We start from the raw sequence: 22,842 nt of genomic DNA, 5'->3' as shown, positions 1-22,842 counted from the left end.
CAGGTTTGTAAGCCTCCTTGCTCGCACACGCTTCTTCAGTTCTGCCCACAAATGTTCTATAGGTTTGAGGTCAGGGCTTTGTGATGGCCACTCCAAAACCTTGACTTTGTTGTCCTTAAGCCACTTTGCCACAACTTTGGAAGTATGCTTGGGGTCATTGTCCATTTGGAAGACCCATTTGGAACCAAGCTTTAACTTCCTGACTGATGTCTAGAGATGTTGCTTCAATATATCCACATAATTTTCCTCCCTCATGATGCCATCTATTTTGTGAAGTGCACCAGTCCCTCCTACAGCAAAGCACCCCCACAACATGATGCTGCCACCCCCGTGCTTCACGGTTGGGATGATGTTCTTTGGCTTGCAAGCCTCCCCCTTTTTCCTCCAATCATAATGATGTTTATTATGTTAAAACAGTTCTATTTTTGTTTCATCAGACCAGAGGACATTTCTCCATTCTTCCTTGCTGAGCGGCCTTTCAGGTTATGTCGATATAGGACTTGTTTACCTGTGGATATAGAAACTTTTGTACCTGTTTCCGCCAGCATCTTCACAAGGTCCTTTGCTGTTGTTCTGGGAATGATTTGCACTTTTCGCACCAAAGTACATTCATCTCGAGGAGACAGAACGCATCTCCTTCCTGAGTGGTATGACGGCTGCGTGGTCCCATGGTGTTTATACTTGCATACTATTGTTTGTACAGATGAACGTGGTACCTTCAGGCGTTTGGAAATTGCTCCCAAGGATGAACCAGACTTGTGGAGGTCTAAAAAGAAAAATCTGAGGTCTTGGCTGATATCTTTTGATTTTCCCATGATGTCAAGCAAAGAGGCACTGAGTTTGAAGGTAGGCCTTGAAATACATCCACAGTTACACCTCCAATTGACTCAAATTATGTCAATTAGCCTATCAGAAGCTTCTAAAGCCATGACATCATTTTCTGGAATTTTCCAAGCTGTTTAAAGGCACATTCAATTTAGTGTATGTAAACTTCTGACCCACTGGAATTGTGATACAGTGAGTTATAAGTGAAATAATCTGTCTGTAAACAATTGTTGGAAAAATGACTTGTATCATGCGGAAAGTAGATGTCCTAACCGACTTGCCAAAACTATAGTTTGTTAACAAGACATTTGTGGAGTGGTTGAAAAACGAGTTTTATTGACTCCAACCTAAGTGTATGTAAACTTCTGACTTCAACTGTATTCACAGCTGGATGATTTGTACTGCTGCCAAGCACACTGAGCTGAATTTCAATAAGCTGTAAACTGCTCCAATTCAGGGTTTCAAGGCCAATAACATACAGTATTCTAGGAGTGTGCAATACAGCAATAACGTCAATGTGACAAAGAGGAAGACAGTAAAAAGAAAAGCGAACCTCTGGATCACAGGTGAGGTTGGCATACATGCATTTGTCCTGCGTCGACATGACCTTGTAGACAGCATCGCCAGATGACGCTAAGAAGCTGAGGGCAAAACCAGTCAAGTGCAACACGGAAGAATAGAAGCAGTGATAAGTAACAATATGTGTGCCTGCCTATGAGCCATCTACATTGGGATTTCCACTACGGGTTCAGCAGTTTCAATAGGTTCAATTCATCCAGTCTTTATCTCTATGATGCCATTGGTGACAGTTCAGGATGCTTCACATGTGTAGCTACAATGGGCAATGCTGCATGTAAAGATAACTGTGTAAAAGTGTACACACACAGTGAGGACGAGGCTGAGAAGACCTACATAGAGAGGATACACAGCAATGACTGCCCAGTATGCTATGCAGATGGCCAGCAGCACAAAAGTGATGATCGGGTAGAAGAGAGTGGACATGATGTAACCAATGGCCCTGGAGAAAAGAGAGAGACAGAGAAGGGGGAGAAAGTGTGAAAAAAGAATAGTTAAAAGTTTGAACTCACAGATGCTGGTTTCATTGGAAGTGACACAACAAGACGTCCGACTTAATCTCCTGAGAGAAGAACACCACTCACCTGCTCCCCTCCTCCAGCAGAGCGATGGCGATGCGTACTCTCCTCCTCAGGAATATCAGGATTACTATGATGACCGCCTCAATGACTGATAGGGAGATCACTGCAATACAAATTATTACTATTGAGTAGAAAAATGTATGTTCCTTTACAGCAGAGGTGGACAAAAAAAAAAATCGATCCTCTCAGGCCACAGCATCTCCTGGGGTTTGCCAAATTAATTTAAACAATATCAGGTTTAATTTTGTATTTTATGTAAATTCAGGGCTTGTCTGTAAAAGAGACCTTGGTCTCAGTATGACTCTCTGATAAAATAAAAGTTAAATAAAAATAAATCAATAAAATACAGGAAGGCCTACGGTTTCCCTGCTCTAATTCATTTGCTGATTGAGAAATAAAAACAAAACCAGCAGACACACCCAACTGCTTCCCTGCACCTTGTGACACACACAGTAAACTGAGTTGTGGCAGCCTTGTGCTAGGCTAGTGGGCCGTGATTGTTACTGTTGATGATATCTGGAAATGTGCATGTACACCCTGGCCCATCTACTGTTGCTAGACCCAATTCTGACTTGTGCTCTGATATCTGTTTCACTGATTTCTGCTCTTGTAAAATAATGTGTGGGTTCACAGCTCCAATCCAGATGTGTTGGTCATTACTGGGATGTGGTTAAGGAATACTGATGTTAACCTTTCTGGTTATCACCTTTTTCGGCAAGACAGATTTTCCAAAGGTGGGGGAGTGGCAATCTTTACCAAGGATCACCTTCAGTGCTCGGTTGTCTCCACCAAGTCTGTCCCCAAACAATTTGATTTGCTGGTTTTAAGCATTAAACTTTCAAATATCTCTTTGTTGACTGTTGCTGGGTGCCATGGTCCTCCATCAGCACCAGCCTGTACCCTACCTGCCCTAAACTCTCTCCTGACCCCTTACACTAAGTCTGAATTTGTCCTGCTAGGTGACCTCAACTGGGACATGCTTAAACCACCTGACCAAGTCCTAAAGAAATGGGACTCCCTAAATCTTTCTCAGATTATTACCAATCCCACAAGGTATGACTCCAAACACCCAGAAAAGGCTACTCTCCTCGATGTTATCCTCACAAATAATCCTGATAGGTATCAGTCTGGTGTTTTCTGTAATGACCTTAGTGATCACTGTTTTACAGCCCGTGGTCGTAATGGCTGCTCAGTGAAACGATCTGTCCTGATTTGTAATAGATGCTTGCTAAAAAACTTCAATGAGAAAGCCTTTCTTCATGAACTGGCCTCCGTAAAATGTTATAGAATCAGCTTGTCGAAGATGCTTGGACCTTCTTTTTTGATATTTTCAGTGGTATTGTCAACAAACACGCCCCCATAAAGAAAATGAGAATTAAAAACAGGTTCAGCCCCTGGTTCAACCGTGATCTTTTTTTTCTTAGTATTTTTATTTAACCTTTGTTTAACTAGGCAAATTAGTTAAGAACAAATTCTTATTTTCAATGACGGCCTAGGAACAGTGCGTTAACTGCCTTGTTCAGGGGCAGAACGACAGATTTTTACCTTGTCAGCTCGGGGATTCGATCTAGCAACCTTTCGGTTACTGGCCCAACGCTCTAACCAATAGGCTACCTGCCGCCCCAAAATTACTCCCCCTCAAGAATTGCATTTGGCGAAAGGCTCCACACGCGCATACTCAGGCTGACTGTGTCTGGATTAACAAGAAGTGTATCTTTAATCGTGTGTATAACACTTGTATCTTATATCAATGTTTATGATGAGTATTTCTGTAATTTGATGTGGCTCTCTGCATTTTCACCAGATGTTTGTTTGAGACAATGCATTTCTGAACATAACACGCCAATTTCAAATGAGGTTTATGCACATAAAGATTAACTTTATCGAACAAAACAAACATTTATTGTCTAACATGGAGACCTGGGAGTGCCACCAGATGAAGATCATCAAAGGTTAGTGATTCATTTTAATGCTATTTCTGACTTTTGTGACACCTCTCCTTGGTTGGAAAATGGCTGTATGGTCTTTGTGGCTAGGCGCTGACCTAACATAATCGCATGGTGTGCTTTCACCGTAAAGCCTTTTTGAAATCGGACACTGTGGTTGGATTAACAAGAAGTTTATCTTTAAATGGTGTATAATACTTGTATGTTTGAGGAATTTTAATTATGAGATTTCTGTTGTTTGAATTTGGTGCCCTGCAATTTCACTGGCTGTAGGCCAGGTGTTCCGCTAGCAGAACCCCCTTCCCAGAAAGGTTAAACTTCACCCCAAAAAAACATCTGGGTCATCGCCAAGCCTATCTCAAACCTTTTTAACCTGTTATGGATAGGGGGCAGTATTTTCACGTCCGGATAAAAAACGTACCCGATTTAATCTGATTATTACTCCTGCCCAGAAACTAGAATATGCATATAATTATTAACTTTGGATAGAAAACACTCCAAAGTTTCTAAAACTGTTTGAATGGTGTCTGTGAGTATAACAGAACTCATTTGGCAGGCCAAAACCTGAGAAGATTCTGTACAGGAAGTACCCTGTCTGACCATTTCTTGGCCTTCTTTGTCATCTCTATCCATTACAAAGGATCTCTGCTGTTACGTGACACTTCCTACGGCTCCCATGGGCTCTCAGAGCCCGGGAAAAAGCTGAATGACGTAATTCAAAGCCCTGGCTGAAACACACGAGCGCTTTTGCTAAGTGGTCTATCAGCGGACAAAGGGCTTCATGCTCGTGCACGAGACGACACCATGTTTTTATTTGATTTGGACTATTTTACACCATTTTAAAGACAAGACTCTCGTTAATCTAACCACACTGTCCGATTTCAAAAAGGCTTTACAACGAAAGCAAAACATTAGATTATGTCAGCAGAGTACCCAGCCAGAAATAATCAGACACCCATTTTTCAAGCTAGCATATAATGTCACAAAAACCCAAAAGACAGCTAAATGCAGCACTAACCTTTGATGATCTTCATCAGATGACACACCTAGGACATTATGTTATACAATACATGCATGTTTTGTTCAATCAAGTTTATATTTATATCAAAAACCAGCTTTTTACATTAGCATGTGACGTTCAGAACTAGCATACCCCCCGCAAACTTCCGGTGAATTTACTAAATTACTCACGATAAACGTTCACAAAAAGCATAACAATTATTTTAAGAATTATAGATACAGAACTCCTCTATGCACTCGATATGTCCGATTTTAAAATAGCTTTTCGGTGAAAGCACATTTTGCAATATTCTAAGTAGATAGCCCGGCATCACAGGGCTAGCTATTTAGACACCTAGCAAGTTTAGCACTCACCAAAGTCAGATTTACTATAAGAAAAATGTTATTACCTTTGAAGTTCTTCGTCAGAATGCACTCCCAGGACTTCTACTTCAATAACAAATGTTGGTTTGGTCCAAAATAATCCATTGTTATATCCAAATAGCGGCGTTTTGTTCGTGCGTTCAAGACACTATCCGAAAGGGTAAAGAAGGGTGACGAGCATGGCGCATTTCGTGACAAAAAAATTCTAAATATTCCATTACCGTACTTCGAAGCATGTCAACCGCTGTTTAAAATCCATTTTTATGCCATTTTTCTCGTAAAAAGCGATAATATTCCGACTGGGAATCTGCATTTAGGTAAACAGACGAAAGAAAATAAAGCATGGGGTCGACTCGGGCACGCGCCTAAGCCCATTGTCCTCTGATCGGCCACTTGCCAAAAGCGTAAATGTGTTTCAGCCTGGGGCTGCCTCGATATCATTCAGCTTTTTCCCGGGCTCTGAGAGCCGATGGGAGCCGTAGGAAGTGTCACGTTACAGCAAAGATCCTCAGTCTTCAATAAAAGAGCCAAGATGAACAACAACTTGTCAGACAGGCCACTTCCTGTAAGGAATCTTCTCAGGTTTTTGCCTGCCATATGAGTTCTGTTATACTCACAGACACCATTCAAACAGTTTTAGAAACTTTAGGGTGTTTTCTATCCAAAGCCAATAATTATATGCATATTCTAGTTACTGGGCAGGAGTAGTAACCAGATTAAATCGGGTACGTTTTTTATCCGGCCGTGTCAATACTGCCCCCTACCCCCAACAGGTTAAAGGTCCTCAATTATGTCACCATTGACCTTGATTCTAAGCAATATTGTGCTGCTATTTTTATTGACTTTGATACGGTAGACCATTCCATTCTTGTGGGCCGGCTAAGGAGTACTGGTGTCTCTGAGGGGTCTTTGGCCTAGTTTGCTAACTACCTCTCTCAAAGAGTGCAGTGTATAAAGTCAGAAAATCTGCTGTCTCAGCCACTGCCTGTCACCAAGGGAGTACCCCAAGGCTCGATGCTAGGCCCCACGCTCTTCTCAATTTACTTCAACATGATAGCTCAGGCAGTAGGAAGCTCTCTCATCCATTTATATGCAGATGATACAGTCTTATACTCAGTTGGCCCCTCTCCAGATTACGTGTTAAATGCTCTACAACAAAGCTTTCTTAGTGTCTTACAAGCATTCTCTACCCTTAACCTTGTTCAGAACACCTCCAAAACAAAGGTCATGTGGTTTGGTAAAAAGAATGCCCCTCTCCCCACAGGTGTGATTACTACCTCTGAGGGTTTAGAGCTGGAGGTAGCCACCTCATACAAGTACTTGGGAGTAAGGCTAGATGGTACACTGTCCTTCTCTCAGCACATATCAAAGCTGCAGCCTAAAGTTACATCTAGACTTGGGTTCCTCTATCGTAATCGCTCCTCTTTCACCCCAGCTGCCAAACTAACCTTGATTCAGATGACCATCCTACCCATGCTAGATTACGGAGACATCATTTATAGATCAGCAGGTAAGGGTGCTCTCGAGCGTCTAGATGTTCTTTACCATTCGGCCATCAGATGTGTCACCAATGCTCCTTATAGGACACATCACTGCACTCTATACTCCTCTGTAAACTGGTCATCTCTGTATACCCGTCGCAACACCCACTGGATGATGCTTATTTATAAAACCCTCTTAGGCCTCACTTCCCACATTCTGAGATATCTACTGCAGCCCTCATCCTCCACATACAACACCCGTTCTGCCAGTCACATTCTGTTAAAGGTCCCCAAAGAACACACATCTCTGGGTCGCTGCTCTTTTCAGTTCGCTGCAGCTAGCGACAGGAACGAGCTGCAACAAACACACAAACTGGACAGTTTTATCACAATCTCTTCATTCAAAGACTCAATCATGGACACTCTTACTGACAGTTGTGGCTGCTTTGTGTGATGTATTGTTGTCTCTACCTTCTTGCCCTTTGTGCTGTTGTCTGTGCCCAATAATGTTTGTACCATGTGTTGTGCTGCTACCATGATGTGCTGCTGCCATGTTGTGTTGCTACCATGTTGTTGTTATGTTGTGTTGCTACTATGCTGTGTTGTCATGTGTTGCTGCATTGCTATGTTGTTGTCTTAGGTCTCTCTTTATGTAGCGTTGTCTCTCTTGCCGTGATGTGTGTTTTGTCCTATATTTATGTTTTATTTTTAATCCCAGGCCCCTGTCCCCGCAGGAGGCCTTTTGCCTTTTGGTAGGCCATCATTGTAAATAAGAATTTGTTCTTAACTGCCTTGCCTAGTTAAATAAAAAAGGTTAAATAAAATAAATAAATAAATAGTATCCCCCTGTGCTTAAATAGCGGGATAGTGGATGGTAACTCACTCAAGATGAGCCAGGTTTGACTGAGCTGCAGGTAAACCCTGAAGTCCGTCTGAAAGCCGATGTCAGAGATGGTAACATCACCATCACTGTGTGGCTTCCCTCTCAGTGTACTGAACTCCCAGTAGCAGTGCCAGATCCCTGAGAGAGAGAGAGAGAGAGAGAGAGAGAGAGAGGAGAGAGAGAGAGAGAGAGAGAGAGAGAGAGAGAGAGAGAGAGAGAGAGAGAGAGAGAGAGAGAGAGAGAGATATGAGAGAGATGTGAGAGGTTATCTGCTACATTTGGTTTTCCATGACAACAGGTGTTGGTTTGCCATGACAACAGAGGTGTTGGTGACAGTTGGATGTTAGAAGATGTGGACACTGACCCACAGAAATCTATATACAGTAGCGGTATGTTACTATAAGTACAGTATGGGCTAGTGGAGTGTGGGTACTGTACTCAGACTAAAGACAGCATTAGGCTCTTTTACTGAGGCTAAAGTTGCTGTTGATTAGTGGCAGAGTGTACTGTACTGTATTACTAACCATAGCCCACCACAGCGATGACTCCAAAGATGATGAGCCACAGGAGAACTCCGGCTGTGAACCGTAGCAGCAGGATAAAAGCCAGGCTGACCACCATAGTTATCACCAGACCTCTAGACACACACACACCTTTATGTCATAGTGACAACCACAGTAAAACACACATATGGCACTCACAGACGCACAGAAACGCGGCTCTTACATTAAGATCCAGTACCAGGAGCTGGCGTAATCCTCAAATATCTTCATGCCAACCTCCTTGGCATCTAGCAGACTGGTAATGCCACTGTGAGAGAGGAAGAGGAGGAGTGGGATAGACAAATATAGTGGGGTGGGAGAATTGTGGAAAGAAAAAAGGGAGATAGAGAGGGAGATGAAAGAGAGGGAGGGAGAAAGAGAGAGAGTGAGAACATGTCCACAGAGGCAGAAACATTGACTTATACTGACCTGTGTTGTATAACAGTGACTCTCTTGTTCACACAGCAGGTCATGACACACTGCAGTTTATTAGGGGGTTGTAAAACCCTGGGAGACTGCACAGGTTGTAGGCAGGCCTCCCTTATAAATGTCACAAGTCAACATCAGTGTTATCAAAGTGCTAGGAAGCAGTGATGCTCTCTATGACTCTGAAGCAGCAGGTTACTACTCTACAGCAGTTACAAATGAAACGTCTGATTAGAACAGGACAAAGAAATGGGTCTGGATTATTAATTATTCCTGAATCTCTTTCCGTCAAAACTACATGAACAAGCAGGGTATGGTAACGGTTCAATGTACAAACTGGAGAAAGAGGTAATAGCAAAAACCACCGAGAATAATTTGATCAGATATCCACTGTAACTACAGAGATTCTGTAAAATCATGCAAATATCTGGCTTTGTGATTCCTCATTATTGCATTGGTAAACTGGCAACGTTAACACAAGTTATATTGTTCATCATTTAAATTGTAGATATCTGAACTAAAATATTCCCAGATGCTTTTGCTCAGTAGATGATCAGATTCTACAGGACTGGTGGACAGCAGTAGCAAGAGACTAGAACCAACCTTCCACTGGAACTGTGTAGAATGCCTCCAGAGTCAAGCACTAATCTGTTTTATGAGGACAGCTACCTCACGTCAGGAGCAAAGCTCACTCTAGGCGTTCATTTAATCTGGGCCAACGTACTTCTATAAAAATCCCTATAGTAGCACAAAATACAATTTACTTAAGTAATTTTGTTGTTATGAAAAAGAGAGTCCCTGATCTCCATCAGTACTAATGAAATCATTTGTTAACTTGTATTTAACCAGGGAAAAACACATTGAGACCTAGGTCTCATTTGCAAATGTGCCTTGGGAACGATACAAAAAAATTATATTAGACAATTTAAAACACAAAATTAAATAAATAGCAAATATTATATACACAATCAAACAAAACAAACACCTTTATCAATATAAAAATCCCTAACCGTTCTCCTAAACTGACCCAGAGACAATAACACATCGAAACATTACTTGGAGATTATTCCACATGATAGAGACCTGGTAGGAAAAGGCAGATTTCCCCAACTCTGTGGATACACGTGGAGTACTGTGCTAATGTGCCTAATGCACTCCACAGACCAGAATTTAACAGATGGAGTTCAGCCAAACCTCCAGTCGAAAGCAAAATAATAGATGCAATGTTGAAGTGGTTGGTTGTAGGAAGTGTAATTGGCCTGAAATGCTCTGTCCTTGGACAGCTTGTTGAAGCTCTTGACATTCAGGGGGAAATATGGGAAAGGCACTGGGGTGGACAAATCACGTGTAAGGGTGAGATGAGTCCAGCCATGCCTGAGGGGTTCACCACCAGGCGAAAAGCTGAGAGATTACAAAAAACGGACCTTTAAAATTGCTGTATTTTTTTTAAAATGGGAAATGAAGGAGCTGTCACCCTAACAACAGTGGTTGAGGTCATACAAAGTTCAACATTTGGGTGAGATGAAAGATAGCATTACACCTGTCATAACAAAAGCATCACACCAGTCATAACAAAAACATTACACCAGTCAAAACAATAGCATTACACCGGTCATAACAAAAACATTAAACCAGTCAAAACAATAGCATTACACCAGTCATAACAAAAACATTACACCAGTCAAAACAATAGCATTACACCGGTCATAACAAAAACATTAAACCAGTCAAAACAAGAGCATTTCACCGGTGATAACAAAAACATTACACCAGTTAAAACAATACCATTACACCAGTCATAACAATAGCATTACACCAGACAAAACAATAGCATTGCACCAGTTAAAACAATAGCATTACATCTGTCAAAACAATAACATTACACAAGTTAAAACAATTGCATTACACCAGTCAAAACAATAGCATACCAGTCAAAACAATGAGGATGACATTAGACGACTAGTCAACAATAAGGACATCAATCTGAACCCCTACAAATCAGCCGGGCTAGACAATCTGGACCCTCTGATTCTAAAATTATCTGCCGAAATTGTTGCAACCCCCATTACTAGCCTGTTCAACCTCTCTTTCGTATCGTCTGAGATTACCAAAGATTGGAAAGCTGCCGTGGTCATCCCCCTCTTCAAAGGGGGAGACACTTTAGACCGAAACTGCTATAGACCTATATCTATCCTACCCTGCCTTTCTAAGGTTTTCGAAAGCCAGGTTAACAAACAGATTACCGACCATTTCGAATCCCACTTCTCCGCTATGCAATCTGGTTTCAGAGCTGGTCATGGGTGCACCTCAGCCAAACATACCCTCGTTAAACTGACTATCCTACCGATCCTCGACTTTGGCGATGTCATTTACAAAATAGCCTCCAACACTCTACTCAACAAATTGGATGCAGTCTATCACAGTGCCATCCGTTTTGTCACCAAAGCCCCATATACTACCCACCACTGCGACCTGTATGCTCTCGTTGGCTGGCCCTCGCTTCATACTCGTCGCCAAACCACTGGCACCAGGTCATCTACAAGTCTCTGCTAGGTAAAGCCCCGCCTTATCTCAGCTCACTGGTCACCATAGCAGCACCCACCCGTAGCACGCGCTCCAGCAGGTATATCTCACTGGTCACCCCCAAAGTCAATTCCTCCTTTGGCCGCCTTTCCTTACAGTTCTCTGCTGCCAATGACTGGAACGAACTGAAAACAAAATCACTGAAGCTGGAGACTCATATCTCCCTCACTAGCTTTAAGCACCAGCTGTCAGAGCAGCTCACAGATCATTGCACCTGTACATAGCCCATCTGTAAATAGCCCACCCAACCACCTCATCCCCATACTGTATTTATTTATTTATTTATTTATCTTGCTCCTTTGCACCCCAGTATGTCTACTTGCACATTCATCTTCTGCACATCTACTATTCCAGTGTTTAATTGCTATATTGTAATTACTTCGCCACCATGGCCTATTTAAATAAAGGTGATACATTTTTTTTAAATAGAGCAGTCATAACATCAAGGCACAAGTACAGCAGATAAAGTGAGTGCCACTGAGTCTGGTGGCTTGACGCTTAGAGATAGATCTTCCTGGTTCAGAGACTGAGGGAAGGATAGGTTAGAGGACATCATCCCTGCTCTGTCAGAAGCAAAGAACACACTGTCAGAAACGGTCTTCAAAACAGTTTCATCTCATGACAAGGACATCAGAATACCACTTTCATTTTCAGCTTCGAAACTCAAGTTTTGTGTTCAGATTGACTTTCATAGACTGAGGTAGGCCTAAGAGCTATATATAACTTGTGCTAATTACTGTGGTAATAACGCTAATTACTACACTAATCTGAGGGTGCTCTTTTCCAGTTTTACTAAATGAAATCTTTGCAAACATTATGATAAGAAAGAAGGAACATGTTGACGAAGGAGCACATTGATGAAAGCCAGGGGGTGATGTGACACTCAGCTTTGAAAGACCAATGGTACATCAGCTGTAAGCTACATTGTTACTCTTTGTTAGGGCTTTGATATCGATGTAAACTCCACAACATACAACATTTAGAGGTAATCTGTCCCCTTTCCTTTCCACAGCCATAGTCAGAGGAGCAGCAGCAGATTACCGATGATGCACAGTCAAGTGGGAAGGTTAGTTTGAAGACAGCGAACTCGGGGCTACAGAAGGTTGAAATACTGTAATTAGTTTGAGACCTTTCCAATCCTTGCTGCATGGCGATAACTTGGCTATGAAGGAAAAGCATTCAACTGGTCATCAATTCCTTGTTTCAAAGGCAAACGGGTTTAAATCTATGCAACCATGGAATTTCATGCACTAATGATGGCAACTCATTGATACAAAACTATCAAGACACTGCATCTGTCTTAATTGCTCCTCTAATCATTCCCACCAGTTAATCTAAATTTATTGAAAGTTTTAAAGACTGTACATGCATAAGCATGAAGAAAGTCACTTAACTGTACTACTGTGAAGCTACAGCATACGTTGGATTTTCATGCAGACATGCATAGACGGCTTTCAATATGCATGAATGATCCACACTCCACACGCTATTGGGCATGAGTCTCATTGCCCAGTTATCCTACCCTGTAATAGCTGTCCAGTTGACTCTGGGTTCAAGGGTGGAATCCCTATGACCCAGGGGCACAACGTTCACTGGGGACGGAAGGGGTCATGTCCCCCCCACATTCTGAAATAGCATTTTTGTCATCCCAGTTTTATCATTTGAATATGATACAAAACGAGGTAACCGTGTGCTTTAGGACTATGCGGACGCCTCCGAGCGGTAGGCTGTTTGGAGTGTTTATCCAACTAGATAAAATAACAATAATAATAATAAATTATTATGTCCCCCCCACCTCTAAAACCAAAGTTGCGCCACTGGTTTCAATGCATTCGCATTCCCAAACATCAATGAGGCCTCAGTGAACAGATTTGTGCAGCGTTAATCTTTCAGGTCTGCTGGTCAAAATTATTCAACCATTTCATACCATCACCCATAATAGGTCTTCCACTTATGCAACAGTCTCCCTCAGCCTCGACAGTATTTCCACTACACAAAGAGACGTTGAGGAGAGCAGGACTTGGACAGAAATTACAACTATCAAATCAAGCTTTATACACTGCTCAAAAAAATAAAGGGAACACTTAAACAACACAATGTAACTCCAAGTCAATCACACTTCTGTGAAATCAAACTGTCCACTTAGGAAGCAACACTGATTGACAATACATTTCACATGTTGTTGTGCAAATGGAATAGACAACAGGTGGAAATTATAGGCAATTAGCAAGACACCCCCAATAAAGGAGTGGTTCTGCAGGTGGGGACCACAGACCACTTCTCAGTTCCTATGCTTCCTGGCTGATGTTTTGGTCACTTTTGAATGCTGGCGGTGCTTTAACTCTAGTGGTAGCATGAGACGGAGTCTACAACCCACACAAGTGGCTCAGATAGTGCAGCTCATCCAGGATGGCACATCATTGCGAGCTGTGGCAAAAAGGTTTGCTGTGTCTGTCAGCGTAGTGTCCAGAGCATGGAGGCGCTACCAGGAGACAGGCCAGTACACCAGGAGACGTGGAGGAGGCCGTAGGAGGGCAACAACCCAGCAGCAGGACCGCTACCTCCGCCTTTGTGCAAGGAGGAGCAGGAGAAGCACTGCCAGAGCCCTGCAAAATTACGTCCAGCAGGCCACAAATGTGCATGTGTCTGCTCAAACGGTCAGAAACAGACTCCATGAGGGTGGTATGAGGGCCCGACGTCCACAGGTGGGGGTTGTGCTTACAGCCCAACACCGTGCAGGACGTTTGGCATTTGCCAGAGAACACCAAGATTGGCAAATTCGCCACTGGCGCCCTGTGCTCTTCACAGATGAAAGCAGGTTCACACTGAGCACATAACAGACGTGACAGAGTCTGGAGACGCCGTGGAGAATGTTCTGCTGCCTGCAACATCCTCCAGCATGACCGGTTTGGCAGTGGGTCAGTCATGGTGTGGGGTGGCATTTCTTTGGGGGGCAGCACAGCCCTCCATGTGCTCGCCAGAGGTAGCCTGACTGCCATTAGGTACCGAGATGAGATCCTCAGACCCCTTGTGAGACCATATGCTGGTGCGGTTGGCCCTGGGTTCCTCCTAATGCAAGACAATGCTAGACCTCATGTGGCTGGAGTGTGTCAGCAGTTCCTGCAAGAGGAAGGCATTGATACTATGGACTGGCCCACCCATTCCCCAGACCTGAATCCAATTGAGCACATCTGGGACATCATGTCTCGCTCCATCCACCAACGCCACGTTGCACCACAGACTGTCCAGGAGTTGGCGGATGCTTTAGTCCAGGTCTGGGAGGAGATCCCTCAAGAGACCATCCGCCACCTCATCAGGAGCATGCCCAGGCGTTGTAGGGAGATCATACAGGCACGTGGAGGCCACACACACTAGTGAGCCTCATTTTGACTTGTTTTAAGGACATTACATCAAAGTTGGATCAGCCTGTAGTGTCACGTCCAGGCCAGTATAAGGGTTAATTGTTATTGTAGTTTGGTCAGGACGTGGCAGAGGGTATTTGTTTTATGTGGTTCGGGGTGGTGTGTTAGTTAGGAGGGCGTTTGATTTATTATTTCCGGGTTTTGGGTTATGGTCTATGTTTATGTATTTCTATGTGTAGTCTAGTGAGTGTGTTTCTATGTTGAGTTAATTGGGGTGGACTTCCAATTGAAGGCAGCTGTTTGGTGTTGCCTTTGATTGGAAGTCCTATATTAGTTGGGTGTGTTTGTCTTGTATTTTGTGGGAGATTGTTCTTGGATTGCTGTGGTGCCTTCAAGGCTGTCATTTTGTCGTTCATCGTTTTGTTTATTTTTGTATACGTGTTTGTTTGGTTTTTCCTTCTTTTCCGGTAAATAAAGAAGATGAGTATACACATACCTGCTGCGTTTTGGTCCTCCATTTCTAGCGACGACCGTGACATGTAGTGTGGTTTTCCACTTTAATTTTGAGTGTCTCCAAATCCAGACCTCCATGGGTTGATAAATTGGATTTCCATTGATTATGTTTGTGTGATTTTGTTGTCAGCACATTCAACTATGTAAAGAAAAAAGTATTTAATAAGATTATTTCTTTCATTCAGATCTAGGATGTGTTGTTTAAGTGTTCCCTTTATTTTTTTGAGCAGTATATATACACAGCACATTTCAGACATGGAATGCAACACAATGTGCTTTACAGAAAAATAAAAAGTAAATAAAATAAAAGCTGAAATATTTACTGCACAACAAACATAAGATAACAAAACTAAAGAATGACAGAAACTGAACAACTAAAAAGTACCCTAAGGAAACGCAAAGCTAAAAAATATTGTTTTAAGATCTCTTAAATATGTCCACAGTTTCAACCCCCCTCAGGTTCTCTGGCAGGCTATTCCAGAGGCTGGGGGCATAATAACTAAAAGCTGCCTCTCCATGCCTCTTGGTCCTATGCTTTGGGACAGTTAAAAGGCCAGTACCAGAGGACCTGAGAGCATTACAGTAGTCAAGTCTGCTTGTAATAAAAGCATGGATGAGTCTCTCTGTATCAGCCGGAGAGAGAAACGGCCACACCTTGGCAACGTTCCTCAGGTGGCAAAAAGCTATTTTAATCACGTTCTAATGTGTGATTCTAAATTTAGATCAGTATCTAAAATAACACCTAGGTTTTTTACCTGGTATTTTATCTTTATTGCCCAAGGTGCTTTGGCTCCAACAATAAGAACCTTGGTCTTGTCTTGATTTAGCTGGAGGAAGTTGTGAGACATCCAAGTATTTAAATCACTAATACAATATAATAATTTATACATGGAGCTAAAATCCTCTGATGACACAGAAATGTAAAATGGTGTATCGTCTGAGTAGCAGTGAAAATCAATGCTGTGCCTTCTGATAACGCTGCCAAGGGGTTACTGAACAGTATTTTTCACTGAGTTATGTTCACCAATGATGACAAAAAACTCTCGACAGGTAGGTCCTAAACCAATTTAGAACTGGACCGAAGAGGCCAACCCACCTCTCCAGTCTGTCCAGAAGGACATCATGGTCAACAGTGTTGAATGCAGCACTTAAATCTAAGAGGACAGAGAGCTGTTTGGCATCTGTGTTGGCTCCAAGATCATTTACTACCTGAACTAAGGCTGTCTCTGTGCTGTGGTGGGCACAAAACCCAGATTGGAATTTTTCAAAAATACAGTTGTCACATAAAAAAAATATTTAGCTGTTTGAACAGAAATTTCTCAAGAATTTTGCTTAGGAATGGAAGGTTGGAAATTGTCAAAAAATTGCTAAGAGCTGATGAATCTAGATGACTTTTCTTCAGAAGGGGTTCCACCATAGCAGTTTACAGTGCAGTGGAGAAAGTGCCTGTGAACAAGGAGTGATAACTAAAGGCTGCCTCTTCTTCAGATATGCAATTAAAAACAGTTTTGAAGAAGATGGTGGAGATTGGATCAAGAAGGCAGGTAGAAGGCTTAAGTTGTGAGATCACTTTGCTGAGCATGTCTGTGTCAACCAGGGAAAATTACTCTATAATGCCTTTGCATGGTAGGCTAGGGCACATATCATCAAGCTTCTCATCAGGTCTTGCTTGACTGATACCCAGCCTAACGTTGGTTTTCTTACCTCTAAAATATCCCACAAACTCATCACATTGAGATGTGGAGGAAAGTTCACATACTGTAGGTTGGCAGGGGGAGGATTTACAGGCCATCAATGGTCGAAAAGAGCACTGTCAAATTATTCGGATTAATTGTGATCAAGTAAAAAAATAAAAAATTGCCCGCCAGGCATTTCTAATTGCCCTTTAATATATGCCATATACAGTGCTTTCGGAAAGTATTCAGACCATTTCACTTTTTCCACATTTTGTTATGTCACAGCCTTATTCTAAAACAGATTAAATATTTTTTATCCTCATCAATCTACACACTATATCCCATAATGTAAAAGTGAAAACAGGTTTCCAGAAAGTTTTGCAAATGTATAAAAAAAACATCAAAATTAAATACCTTATTTACAAGTACAAGTATTCAAACCGTTTGCTATGACGACTCGAAATTGAGCTCAGGTGCATCTTGTTCCCATTGATCATCCTTGATGTTTCCACAACTTGATTGGAGTCCACCTGTGGTCAATTAAATTGATTGGGCAGAGAAGAATGGGAGAAACTCCCCAAATACAGGTGTGCCATGCTTGTAGCGCCATACCAAAGAAGACTCAAGGCTGTAATCGCTGAAAAAGGTGCTTCAACAAAGTACTGAGTCAAGGGTCTGAATACTTATGTAAATGTAATTTAATCAGTTTGAATTTTTTTGAAATTTGCAAAACAAAATCTAAAAACCTGTTTTTGCTTTGTCATTATGGGGTGTGTAGATGGATAAGGGAAAAACAACAACAATTTAATCAATTTTAGAATAAGGCTATAACATAACAAAATGAGGAAAAAGTCAAAGAGTACTGTCACGTTTACTCCCACTCAGGTGCTCGACGTCGGCAGTTGTCTCATCATTATGCAGACCTGCCACAATCGTTATGCGCACCTGCGCCTCATGACACTCCCCTGGACTCCATCACCTTCCTGATTACCTCCCCTATATCTGTCACTCCCCCTGGTTCTTTCCCTAGGTGTTATTGACTCTGTTTCAGTTTCGTGTCTGTACGCTTTTCCTGTTTTGTATTATGTTCTACTTATTATTATATTTGCACTCCCTGCACTTGCTTCCCGACTCCCAGCGTACACGTTACAGGTCTGAATATCTCCCGAATGCACTAAATATGTCATTAATAAATAGAAAGTAGCTTAGCTACTAAATATGTTAATTTTGTTGCAGTATTGGTTTACTTGAATTCCTATGGGTTATAAATGACCTTTGCAGTAAGTCTGATATCATTTGTATGGTAGCCTATCAGTCTATAAATAGACACAATAAATAGATGGCAATAGCTAGGTTTCAATCCAATTGGTGACAGATTTTCATGTGAATATTCTAAAATCCACATAAAGAAAATATGCTAATTTTCCACCAAACTGCCTCAACAACATTTTGACTACAACAAAGGGACGTTGAGGAGAGCAGGACTTACTTGGCAGCGTCCCTGAGATCGATCACACTCCTCGTTTTACCTAACCCGTCTTTGAAGTCCGTCTTGTTGGCGACGGTTAGCGTCCCGTTCCTGGTGATGAAGTCAGGGAAGCACCTTTGAAGGACTGAAACACACAAACAAATACTTAATGGCTAAGAATAATGTTTCAATGTCATACACTGTTGATAAGTATCACTTTCCTTTCCCAACCCCTAACACATAATGCCCCCTCCCACAGAACCTAAGTCTTAGAATAGACAGTCTGAATCTTAAGTCACCATAACGATAGTGGAGGAACTGTGTGTAGAACCTGGATTCACTTACAAGGTCTGCTTGGCACTATCATAGATGGGCAGTCCTCATCTCTCAAGACGTGTGCAACTGACTAAAGGGAGACAAGAGAGGAAGAAGACGTCAAACAATATAAATTCAGTGATGTCAAATCCTCAGAGTTTAGTTTTTATACCAACTCATAGGTTAGGATGACTGGTAAGACATCCTATCACCATATCCTATGAGTTTGCCATTATCCAAAAGGACCATGAGGAGAGTGGGCGTGTGGCTGAGCTGAATAGGAACAGAACAGAAGGCTGTCATACATTAGACTGGTAGGGAACCCTTCCTGAGTCATTTGTCGTTTTATCACTCTGGTCTGGGTGCAGACTAAGCGCACACTCTTTTCCTCTCTCTCTTCCTCCCTCTCTCCCCCTTTCAGTCCCTCCCTCTTTGTCACAGAACTTTTACATCTCATTATGTTTCCTTTACATAATACATTACATAGGCCTAGTACTTATAAAGCAATATCGTGTTTTTCCGTATAATTAAATGTACAAGATATACTCTAATTGCAGCAACTAAATGACTAACTGATTCTAATAAGATTGCCATTCCAGAAGAGTCTTGGTCACTACTGACTTTTAGATGGATAACCATTACAGATGACATCTGTTCAGAACACTCAAGGACTTAATGAGGTGAGGCCATAAGTGTCTTGAGGCATCAGGTCTCTGTACCTTTCTAGGATTGTCGAAGCCCGGCTTGCAGAACTGCCTGTAATACTCCCAGTAGCTGTTGTTGTACCTGTAGTTGTACTGCATGTCTAGGTATGTGGCAAATCTGTCTGGGCACTTGGAGACACAGAGCTGAGAAGAGAGAGGTAGAGACAAACATTCATCAACGCTTAACAACAGAGAACACTGACCTTGTATAATCAAGCAAGAAAGAACAAGCAGGAACATAATAGTGTGCCGCGTAAAGAGGGACCTCTTACCTGGGTTGTAGGGCACTGGAGGTTAATGAGAACGGCAGGATTGGCACATTGCAATATGTTGAAGTAGAATAATATGGCTTTGTTGCTGTAACCACAGGGAAAGGGAGAGAATAGTCATTCGTTTTCCGACACATACACAATGACAGTTTTATTAGAAAACGCTGAGAACAAATGTTGTATTGAACTAATGGCAGATTGAGCTGCCTGTCAAACAGAGGCAGGACACAGTGTAAACACACAGGGTGCAGGGAAGCCTGTGGTTAATGCTACTTTAAATGCACTTTTCATACATGCCACACAAAGCCCTATACAAACAAGAGGGGGGATTACTGTACAGCAGGGCTCTGTACCCTGTTCCTGGAGAGCTACCCTCCTACAGGTTTTCACTCCATTCCCATTCCTGGAGAGCTACCCTCCTACAGGTTTTCAGTCCATTCCTGTTCCAGAAGAGCTACCCTCCTACAGGTTTTCACTCCATTCCTGTGCCAGAAGAGCTACCCTCCGAAGGTTTTTACTCCATTCCTGTGCCAGAAGAGCTACCCTCCGAAGGTTTTTACTCCATTCCTGTGCCAGGAGAGCTACCCTCCGAAGGTTTTTACTCCATTCCTGTGCCAGAAGAGCTACCCTCCGAAGGTTTTTACTCCATTCCTGTGCCAGAAGAGCTACCCTCCGAAGGTTTTTACTCCATTCCTGTGCCAGAAGAGCTACCCTCCTGCAGGTTTTCACTCCATTCCTGTTCCTGGAGAGCTACCCTCCTTTACATTTTTGTCATTTAGCAGACATTCTTATCCAGAGCAATTTACAGTAGTGAGTGCATACATTTTGTACTTATTTTTCTTACAGGTCCCCCGTGGGAATTGAACCCACAACCATGGTGCTGCAAGCACCATGCTCTACTAACTGAGCCACACGGAAGCCACACCCTCCTGCAGGTTTTCGCTCCAACCCCAGTTGTAACTAACCTGATTCACCTTCTCAATCTGCTAATTATTAGAATCCGGTGCGCTAGATTAGGGTTGAGTGTAAACCTACAGGACAGTAGCTCTCCAGGAACAGGGTTGGAGAGCCCTGCTGAACATAGAAGGGTAGTTTAAAATGACTATGTTTCAAATATTACAGACTAATACAACTGACATTTACTGAGACCGGATATTAATCGTAGAGAAAAGCAGTTTGTCAGCATTATGATTTCTCGCACATTGTTCCTGCTGTATTGGAGGTGTCAAAAGTGTTTAAGCCGACACCCCTCGCAGGCTGTTTACAATCTCTTCCAAGTGCAGAATTCTTTTAGAGGATATTAATGTGAAGCCACACTTGTCCTAAGTGCAATGCAATGATATAGTACTATAACTATCCATAGTAACTATATAGTATCCATAGTACTGTAGATACAATACATTTTTCTCCAAACACAGATAGCGGTCTTTCTTTCGACTTACGCGTTGGGGGTCCCCTGCTGTCCACAGAACTGTCCGTGGCTGTCAGTGGGGTAGACCACCTTCCTGGGGTCGCCATGGATCCAGGCTGCAACCAGACAGACGGCCACATCATTAGCCTCATTCACAGCCCTGTCATATGTCAATCCCTCTGGACATGAATGAGTGATAGGATCTGCCTGACTGTGTATGTATTGGAATATTCTGACAGTCTGTAATGCACATGCACAAGTTGTCTCGACCTCTGAATGCTCAGCTATGAAAAGCCAATTGACATTTACTCCTGAGGTGCTGACCTGTTGCACCCTCTATAACCACTGTGATTATCTTCTTATGGATGGTGGCAGTATTGAGTAGCTTGGATGACTGACGTGCCCAGAGTAAACTGCCTGCTACTCACGCCCAGAAACTAAGATATGCATATTATTAGTAGATTTGGATAGAAAACACTCTGAAGTTTCTAAAACAGTTTGAATGATGTCTGTGAGTATAACAGAACTCATATGGCAGGCAAAAACCTGAGAATAAATCCAAACAGGAAGTGGTTTGTAGTTTTTCAAGTGATTGCCTATCCAAACTACAGTGTCTGTGGGGTCATTTTGCACTTGCTAAGGCTTCCACTAGATGTCAACAGTCTTTAGAACCTTGTTTGAGGCTTCTACTGTGAAGTGGGGATGGATAAGAGCTCCTGGAGTCAGATGACTGCCAGCAGGGCATGAGCCTCAGCCATGCGCACTCACGTGAGAGGTAGCTCAGTTCCATTGCATTTCTGAAGACAAAGGATTTCTCCGGTTGAAACTTTATTGCGGATTTATGATAAAAACATCCTAAAGATTGATTCTATACATCGTTTGACATGTTTCTACGAACTGTAATTGAATTTTTTGAGTTTCGTCTGACCTGCGCGTCGTGAATTTGGATTTGTGAACTGAAGGTACGAACAAAAAGGAGGTATTTGGACAAAGGATGGACTTTATCAAACAAAACAAACATTTATTGTGGAACGGGGCTTCCTGGGAGTGCATTCTGATAAAGATCATCAAAAGTAAGTGAATATTTATAATGCTATTTCTGAATATTGTTGACTCCAACATGGCAGATATATTGTATGGCATGTTTTTGTGTCTGAGCGCCATACACAGATTATTGCTTTTTCGGTAAAGCTTTTTTTAAATCTGGCACAGCGGTTGCATTAAGGAGAAGTTTATCTAAAGTTCCATGTATAACACTTGTATTTTCATCAACATTTATGATGAGTATTTCTGTAAATTGATGTGGCTCTCTGCAAAATCACCAGGTGTTTTGGAGGCAAAACATTACTGAACATAATGCGCCAATGTAAACTGAGATTTTTGGATATAAATATGAACTTTATCGAACAAAACATACATGTATTGTGTAACATGAAGTCCTATGAGTGCCATCTCATGAAGATCATCAAAGGTTAGTGATTCATTATCTCTATTTCTGCTTTTTGTGACTCTCTTTGGCTGGAAAATGGCTGTGTTTTTTTGTGTATAGGCGCTGACCTAACATAATCATATGGTTGGCTTTCGCCGTAAAGCCTTTTTGAAATCAGACACTGTGGCTGGATTAACAAGAGGTAAAGCTTTAAAATGGTGTATAATACTTGTATGTTTGAGGAATTTTAAATATGAGATTTTTGTTGTTTTGAATTTGGCACCCTGCACTTTCACTGGCTGTTGTCATATCGATCCCGCTAACGGGATTCAAGTCATAATAAGTTAATATCTGACCCTGCTGTTCATCTATGACTGTTTGAACATCTTGAAGAACGATCTGGCCTTAATGGCCATGTACTGTTATAATCTACACCCGGCACAGCCAGAAGAGGACTGGCCACCCCTCA

The 22,842-nt window shown here is 42.2% G+C and overlaps 1 protein-coding gene across 3 annotated transcripts in view; it reads right to left on the bottom strand.

The window, feature by feature from the left end:
* LOC106574020 (choline transporter-like protein 5-B) overlaps positions 1–22,842 on the bottom strand; it is a 90,631-nt gene that overhangs the window by 8,551 nt on the left and 59,238 nt on the right. For all 3 annotated transcript variants that reach the window (XM_014149529.3, XM_014149528.3, XM_014149531.3), the window contains 11 exons: positions 20,976–21,060; positions 19,537–19,621; positions 19,280–19,408; positions 18,591–18,651; positions 18,267–18,390; positions 8,402–8,485; positions 8,200–8,312; positions 7,676–7,813; positions 1,986–2,085; positions 1,751–1,843; positions 1,379–1,466 (listed from right to left, as the gene is read on the bottom strand). In XM_014149529.3, the coding sequence (XP_014005004.1) occupies positions 1,379–1,466; positions 1,751–1,843; positions 1,986–2,085; positions 7,676–7,813; positions 8,200–8,312; positions 8,402–8,485; positions 18,267–18,390; positions 18,591–18,651; positions 19,280–19,408; positions 19,537–19,621; positions 20,976–21,060 (1,100 nt within the window). The remainder of the gene's footprint in view (positions 1–1,378; positions 1,467–1,750; positions 1,844–1,985; positions 2,086–7,675; positions 7,814–8,199; positions 8,313–8,401; positions 8,486–18,266; positions 18,391–18,590; positions 18,652–19,279; positions 19,409–19,536; positions 19,622–20,975; positions 21,061–22,842) is intronic.

Source organism: Salmo salar, chromosome 16 (assembly GCF_965601325.2).
Source record: "Salmo salar chromosome 16, fSalSal1, whole genome shotgun sequence".
NCBI lineage: Eukaryota > Metazoa > Chordata > Actinopteri > Salmoniformes > Salmonidae > Salmo > Salmo salar.
Note: the sequence above shows the minus strand (reverse complement) of the source record. Positions and strands in the feature narration are given on the sequence as shown.